The sequence below is a fragment of the Marmota flaviventris genome, chromosome 8 (genome assembly GCF_047511675.1).
Source record: "Marmota flaviventris isolate mMarFla1 chromosome 8, mMarFla1.hap1, whole genome shotgun sequence".
NCBI classification, from domain to species: Eukaryota; Metazoa; Chordata; class Mammalia; order Rodentia; family Sciuridae; genus Marmota; species Marmota flaviventris.
In genome coordinates, this window is record NC_092505.1 from 2,136,486 (window position 1) to 2,144,191 (window position 7,706).

Consider the following 7,706-nt stretch of genomic DNA (forward strand, 5'->3'; position numbering starts at 1 on the left):
CCAGCAGCTCAGGAGGTTGAGGCAGGAAGATCACAAGTTCGAGGCCAGCCCCAGCAATTTAGGCCCTAAGCAACTTAGTGAGACCCTGTCTCAAAATAAAAAGTGCTGGGGATAAAGCTGGGGTGGTGACTTAGTGATAAAGTGCTTGCCTAGCATGTATGAGGCACTGGGTTCAATCCCTGGCACCACATGAAAATAAACAAAGGTATTGTGTCCACCTATAACTAAAAAAAAAAAAAAAATTAAGTGCTGGGGATGTGGCTCAGTGGTTAAGCACCTCTGGGCTTAATCCCTTGTACCAAAATAAATAAATAAATACCAAGGCCTGAGGATGTAGCTCAGTGGTAAAGCATCCTGGGTTCAATCACAAGCACCAAAAATAAATAAACTACAGAAACCAGCCCCAGGAGGTCAAGATCCATCAAGCCATTCTAACCAATTAAGGAGGAGACCCACACTCCATACTCTCCCTATAAAAGCCCTGTGCACCCCTGAGCCCCCAAGACTGAGCCTTGAGAATGATAGCCCCTCCATCTCCCAAGGTGCCCACCCTTAAATAAACCTAATTCCCTCCTACCAACGCTTGCTTCTCCAGGAGTGGCTTTGAGTTGCCAGCAGGCCAGACCCTGGGTCAGTTATGTGCTGCTCTTGGCCCAGATAGGCCAGGACAGCTGCTTCTTAATGTCTGTCTCCACTTCCAACTTAGGACCGACCAGCCAGCCTCAAATATGCCCCTTAAGTCAAGTGCATAGAGCCCTCTTCTAGTGAGCAGCACCAAGACACAGCCACGCCTCACTTTGTCCACAGTGAGGCCCTTCCCCTGCCTACCTTCAATCTCTGCTGAGGGCCATCAGCCCCTTGCCCGGCAAGCCTTTACTAAACCCGCTTTCTAAGTGTTGGTTCTCATGGGGTGGCCTTTGTTTCCATAATTTAGTCCTCATTGTAAAAGGAGGGCACTGATAACCTAACCCGGGTCCAACAGAGAGGGAGGATCAGACACAAGGAAATCTCCATGGGACAAACCTCCCTGCCTCTGTCCTTGGCTACCTATTTTTTGATGCTTTTTTTTTTTTTTTTTTTTTTTAGAATTTTAATATTTATTATTTTTTTTAGTTTTTGGCCGACACAACATCTTTGTTTGTATGTATGTGGTGCTGAGGATCGAACCCGGGCCGCACACATGCCAGGCGAGCGCGCTACCGCTTGAGCCACATCTCCAGCCGGATGCTTTGTCTTCTACACAGAGGAGATCTCCATTTTTACACGGATGGAATCCTCACTCAATAATCAAGGGAGTCTGTCCCTCCCCAGCCTCAGGCCAACTGCACTGACTCCCCACCTTCCGAAAGTTGCAGCATCAGATGCCCCCCTTCGCCTCCCCTCAGGGCTGCTTCTGCTCGGACAGTGAGACAGCACCTTGGAGTGGACCAGACCAGTGTCCACCGAGGAGCAGCCCTAGAGGGGGAGGGGGAGGCTGGATCTTTCTGAGATGCTAGCCCAGGCAGCTCCCAGCGTGTATCTGTCCCAAATATAGCAGGCAGCCCTTCCCTTCCCCCATGGTGAGTCTAACCAACTCCTATACCCAGATCCCACTGAAGCCAGATTTAAAGTTAGGTAGTCAGTGTAGTTAGATAAATCGGGTCTAATACCGAGTGAAATCTAAAATGGAGGCCATGCTGAGAATGATTCCAGGAGACGCAGGACACCTCATGGAATGTTAATGAAGTCCTGAAAAGGCCCTAGGCCAAAATCCATCCCAAAGAAGTGTTAATGAAGTCCTTCCTGCTCAGACTACTTCTTTGGCCCACCTGTGTCCCACCCCTGGGGCCTTCCCACCTACATTCCATCACCAAAACTATAAAAAGGGGAAACAACCGCACTTCCACGGATTCCACCTCTTGGGTCCCCTTCTTCCTCTGGGAGAAGTCTTTTCTGCTGTCCTTTAATAAACTTCTAATTTCTACTCTGACCTTGCCTGTCGTGCTTCTTTGGTGTTATTCTTCAACATTGGGGAAGCAAGAACTCGTTCCCCGTCAACAGCGGTAACACCACCAGAACCAAGCCCTTTCCTAATTCCTCTGATACGCCCCTGCCTCACTCCAGGCTGAGGCCAAGTCATTTCCTTCTCCTTCTTGGGCCCCGGCGTCCTCCCTCGTTCCACATTCCCTGTGTCCCCAGGTGACACAATCCTGATGTCCACTGCAGTCCACATAACTAGCTGGCACCAGTGGGGCAAGGGCCGGGCCTTGCAGAGGAGCGACCCAGGCAGCCAGGTGGGCACCCAGGGGCAAACCATCTCCAGGCTGTTCTGGGCCCCCGCTTCTCCCCTTGCCTTCTGCAGCTCTCAAGTCCTGCTGGGCCTCCGCAGTACTGGCTCGCACTTGGCGGCAGGGTCTGGCTGCCAGGACCGGTAGCTGCGCAAGACAATAGGGTGTGGCAGTCCCACTGCACTTCGTGCCCACCACCGTACCCAGTGGTAGGACGCATGCACACCTCCGCTCACTGCGCAGGGGCCGGGAGCCCCAGATCCCTCGTGAGTGTCTGACCCTACTTCGTGTCCACCACGCAAGGGTCGCACTTCAGGACCCGTCTCGCAGGGCTGCGCCCGCTCCCACTTCCCGCGCACCCGGCCGCGCCCCCGCCAGGTCCTCGTGACTTGGTCACCTGGAGGACGACACCAACTCGGACGGGGGAAGCTCCTTCGCCAGGCCTTGGGTCCGCAGCCAGAACACGCGCGCGTGCGTGGACGTGCGTGGGCACTCGTGGGCGAGGGCGCTGGCGCGCGCGTCTGGGAGACCCCGCCCGCGCCCCGTTCCTAGCCAACCTTGCTGGACACCCCCCGCGCTTTGGTTTCGCCCGGTCACGTGGGCGCCGCGCCTACTCCAGAGCTGGGCGGACGAAGGGTCCACTCCGCCGGGTCCTGCGCTGTCACTTCGCCGTCCGCTCGGTCCCAACTCCGCCGCCATCATGATGTGCGGGGGGCCCAGCGCCACGCGGCCGGCCACGGCCGAGACGCAGGACATCGCTGACCAGGTGAGGCGGCGGGCCCCCGAGTCTTGGGCGCGGAAGCCGGGGCCGCTGCGGGCTTCAGAGCGGGGGACGCGAGGCCCAGGACCTGCTGGGTCGCCCCCAGGCCGGGGACGGCATCCGAGCGTCGGGCTGCGGAGCGGGCGGCGGGCGGGCGCTGGGCGCTGGGAGCGCTCGCTGGCCCTGGGCAGTGGGCCGCCCGCGCGGGGCAGGCGCGACGCGGTGGGGGCCGAAAGGCCTGTGCGTGTTTTGTGGCTGCGCTTATTCTAGCTTCGTTTTTAAAACTGAGTTTATACTTTTCTCCAAGTAAAAAGTCCAAAACCAAAATAAAACCCAGGCCGGGCTGCCCACAGCCCCTGGCAGTGGCCCCCCTCCCGGGCCTCTTCCCATCTGAAACGCGGTGTCTTCCCCTTCTGCACCTGCCCTGGGCAGGGTTCCCCCTGGCTGTTCATCAGCAAAGCCAGGATCCTTCACAAGCAGGACAGGCTCAGGGTTTTGAGTAAGAGGAAAAGTGGAACTTTGTCCTTTAAAATCCTGGCTGCTGCTTCCTGAGCCCACTGCCATGTGACTGGCTCACCATGTCACTGCCTTGGTGGTTTGGGTCATCTGACTGTAGTAAGGGTAGTGAGTCAGTCCACTGAGACCTTGAAAATGAGGAATTTGCCCAGAATGCACTTGCCAGGGCCCCCGTGAGCCACACTGGAGAAAGTCCCCTCTGAGCTGCTCATAGCCAGCGGTCCTTACCAGTTTCCTGGGCTCCGTGATTTGTCATTTCTTACTCAGCCAGGACAAGGAGTGGCTGTCTCATGGGAGGGACAAGTTAGCAGTAGCTTTGCTGCCGGGGAATTTTTAGGATGGGTTCTGAGGTGAGGAGGGGACAGGGGCACCTGCCCAGCACCTCCTGTCACCACAGCACGCTGGTGACTGCAGTTTCTCCCCTTTGCAGATGAGAACAGACATCAGAGACTAGCCCTAGTTAGAGGGAGATGGAGTCCTGCATGCGATAGCAGATGCACGGCAGAGTCTCCCCCAGCCCAGAGGGACCCTGCCTGTGGCTCCCCTGTCCCTGGGCCCCACCTGATCCCCTGAGGGCTGGTAGCTTACAGCTTCCCAGCTGACTGTGGCCATTCAGAAAGCCTGCCAACAGGACCAGGAAGCTTCCCTCAGCAGGCAGGGACCTGCCCGGCCCAGGCCCCGCAGTCCTCCACCATCTGCATTGGGTCTGCTCACTGTTCATGCTGCTGCTCCTCAGGTGGGCAGAGAGCAGCTTTATCTTCTCAGCTCCTGGATGATTTGTTGGACAAGTGACAGCTGGGACTTGTCACTGTGTGTCCCCCCAGGTGCAGCACAGTGCTTCCATCAGAGATTTGTCTTTCCATCAGGGACCCGCCCTGGAGGTGCTGCTCGGTGACAGAGCCTGAGTCAGACTGCACAGTCCCCTCATCTCCCAGCTGGGGCCTCTCTCACTTGCTTTGCTTTGCTAAACTAGAACCAGCCCAGTCTCTGCAGAGTCGAGGGACCCAGTGCCCCAGCCAGCATGGATGCATCCACAGAGCTCCGGCCGTTGGTGTTTTAGTTTTGGGGTACTGGGGCTAGAACACTTCCTACATGCCCCACACACATTTTGCTTTCTGTTGTTTTCCGTTGAGAGAGGGTCTCATTGTTGCCAGGGCTGGGCTCAAACTCCTTGGCTAAAGCAGTCCCCCTGCCTCAGTCTCCTGAGTAGCTGGGACCAAGGTTTGCACCACCACACCTGACCACAACACTGAAGCTACATTACACATAAACATGTTAGTTTTTTTAAAATGATTTTTGCTTTACTTTGCAGTGCTAGAGATGGAGCCCAGGGCCTGTACAGGCTACGCAAGTGCTTAATCACTGCACTGCACCCTCAGCTCCCTTAAAATGTTTTTTAAAAACAAACTTGCTCTTTATTTCCACCATAAAGATTATCAGCTTCTGGGATGTTGTTGGTTTTGGGGGTGCTAGGAATGGAGGCCAGGGCCTCAAGGTTGCAAGCAGTCTACACGAGCCACACCCCTGGCCTCTGAAAGGTCAAGTCCCCAGGATACAGCCTCAACTCAAAAGCATGTTTCTGTTCACTCATTGCATGTCCTAAAGCAGCCACCTCAAGATACAGGCGAAGTGCTGGTCACCTGCTGCCTGTGGCAAGGTTAGGCTTGGCCTCTGTGCCCACAGAAGGATGCTAAAGGAACTGAGATGTATTTGTGAAATGGAGGCTTAAATTTAAACATCAGAGATCTCAGTTAATCGAAAAGTTTTAAAAGATTAGGGCTGGGGTGTAGCTCAGTGGTTTCCTGTGTGCTTAGTATTCTCAAGGCCTGGGTTCCATCCCCAGCACCAAATAAATAAAAGATGAATAAGGGATTAGATAAAAATGGTACACAGGGCTGGGGCTGTGGCACTGGGTTCGATCCTCAGCACCACATAAAGATAAATAAATAAATAATAAAAATTAAAAATGATATACAGCCGGGCATGGTGGTGCATGCTTGTAATCCTAGTGACTGGGGAGTCTGAGGCAGGAGGATCACAAGTTCGAGGCCAGCCTCAATAATCTAGTGAGCCCCTAACCAACATAGCAAAACCCTCTCTCAAAATTAAAAAATAAAGGGGCTAGGAATGCTGCTTAATGGTAAAGCACCTCTGGGTTCAGTCCCTGGTTTAAAAAAATCATACTCTTTCAAATGAACTATTTGCATATTGAGTGGGGAAAAAAGCGGTATGAACTTGTCTACAGTGTTGTAATGAAAATATTAAATGTCCTATGCCCACACGGGAAGGCGAATGCCATTCTGAATGTGTCATTAGACTGGTGGAACTGAGCAGGAGTTGGTTTCTCCACTGTCACTGGGAGGACAGTTGCGGTGTCCGGGTTGTGAGGCACAGTTGTGCTGGGGGCTGGTGCTGGAGTCCTTCTGTGTTGTCACCCTGCCAGGTGAAGTCCCAGCTTGAAGAGAAAGAGAACCAGAAGTTCCCTGTTTTCAAGGCTGTGTCCTACAGGAGCCAGGTGGTGGCAGGAACAAACTTCTTCATTAAGGTGGGTGCTAGGGCCGGGGTCCCTGGCGCCAGGGCACAGTGCTATGGGGGTCCGGGCTGCCCCCACTTTGGGGGACCACGGGTGCTTAGGTAAGCATGGTGCTGTGCGTGTGGGGGTGGGCATGTGCACCAGGCCAGCTGGGGGCTCTGGGGGAGGCAGGGGGTGGCGTGGGGTCCTGCCCGTGAAGGAGGAGCCGGGGTTCGGCCGGCCCTCACAGGACTCTCCCGCAGGTGGACGTCGGCGATGAGAAGTGCGTGCACCTGCGGGTGTTCCGGAGCCTGCCGCACGAGAACAAGCCCCTGACCCTGCACGCCTACCAGACCGACAAGGCCAAGCACGACGAGCTGACCTACTTCTAGTCCCCTCCGTCCCCGTCACAGACCCTTGCAGGATTCTGCTGAGTGCAGCACGGGTTTGGGACCACGGAGCGAAGAACGTCACCTCTGTGCCGAGCCCCTTATGGCCCGGAGGGTACTGGGAGGCAGCTGCTGTCACGTGGCGGTTCCAGTGTCCTTGAGATGATATTTTCCTGCCCCATTTATGATCTTAATCACTTTCAAAGAGCCCCACCCTGACTCTCCTTAAATATATTTTCACATCTTTACTAGTTGCTCCTTTGTTTGGAGGCTGTTTCTCTGAACCCTAGTCCATCTAGAGATAGGCCAGGGGCAGCTGGGTTGACGTTCTCAGCACTGACACCACAGGGCTGTGGAGCCCCAGGCCAGCGTGCTCAGCCACGGGGCTGGTGGCCAGGAAGGCCGGGTTCTCCCACGCTCTGGCCGTGGCCTCCTACGCCTCAGCCCCCTCCAGGAAATAGAAGGTTTCAGTAAGCCCAGTTCTTTTTTTTTTTTTTAAACCAGGGATTGAACTAAGGGACACTCGACCACTGAGCCACCTCCCCAGCCCCATTTTTCATTTTAGACACAGGGTCTCACTGAGTTGCTAAGCACCTCGCCATTGCTGGGGCTGGCTTTGAACTCACAATCCTCCTGTCTCGGCCTCCTGAGCCACTGGGATTACCCACGTGCTCCGTTGCACCGGCTTCCGTAAGACCCGTCCTGAGCTTAGCTCTGGGTCTACTGGTACACGCTCGCACACTTGGCACCGGAACAGAGATGTGCACAAGAGGCAGTAGCACCCAGTGTGACAGAGACTAGGTGCAGCCGAGCCTGGCAGAGCAGGCAGTGAGGGAAACCCCTGGAGCTCCTGTGGGGCACGCTGCCCTGAAGGGAGGTGACTGGGAGCCTGTTCCTAAAATGCTGTGTGGCTCCTGTGGAGGCCGCCTCCTGCTGGGAAGCCATGTCTGCCCCCACAGTGTTAGGGTATTGATGGTGGCACGCCTGTGACTCCAGTGACTGGAGGCTGAGGCAGGAGGGCAGCAAGTTCAAGACCAGCCTGGGCAACTTACAGACCCTGTCTCAAGTTAAAAACAGAAAGGCTGGGTGTGTGCTCCGTGTGAAGCACCCCGGATTCATTCCCCAGCACCCTGTCCAGGTCACGGGTGATGAAGCCCAGCGAGACCTCGGGTAGGTAACGGGCCGGTGTCCCACCCTCCACGGGAACTCGAGAACGCTTTGAGGGCTGAGGAGCGGCTCAGTGGCAGAGCGCTTGCTGACGA

General features: G+C 55.5%; 1 protein-coding gene across 1 annotated transcript; it reads left to right on the plus strand.

Moving 5' to 3' along the window:
- The first annotated feature begins 2,863 nt into the window (after window positions 1-2,863).
- On the plus strand, window positions 2,864-6,692 carry Cstb (cystatin B). The gene is made up of 3 exons (XM_027929266.2): window positions 2,864-3,033; window positions 5,987-6,088; window positions 6,319-6,692. Exons 1-3 carry the CDS (start codon window positions 2,968-2,970, stop codon window positions 6,445-6,447), a joined length of 297 nt encoding a protein of 98 aa, XP_027785067.1. The 5' UTR covers window positions 2,864-2,967; the 3' UTR covers window positions 6,448-6,692.
- Window positions 6,693-7,706: the final 1,014 nt, after the last annotated feature.

Coding starts and splice junctions, on each gene's coding strand:
- Cstb (XM_027929266.2), top strand. CDS start 2,968: ATGATGTGCGGGGGGCCCAGCGCCACGCGGCCGGCCACGGCCGAGACG. Junction 3,034..5,986: donor CGCAGGACATCGCTGACCAG/GTGAGGCGGCGG, acceptor TCACCCTGCCAG/GTGAAGTCCCAGCTTGAAGA. Junction 6,089..6,318: donor GAACAAACTTCTTCATTAAG/GTGGGTGCTAGG, acceptor ACTCTCCCGCAG/GTGGACGTCGGCGATGAGAA.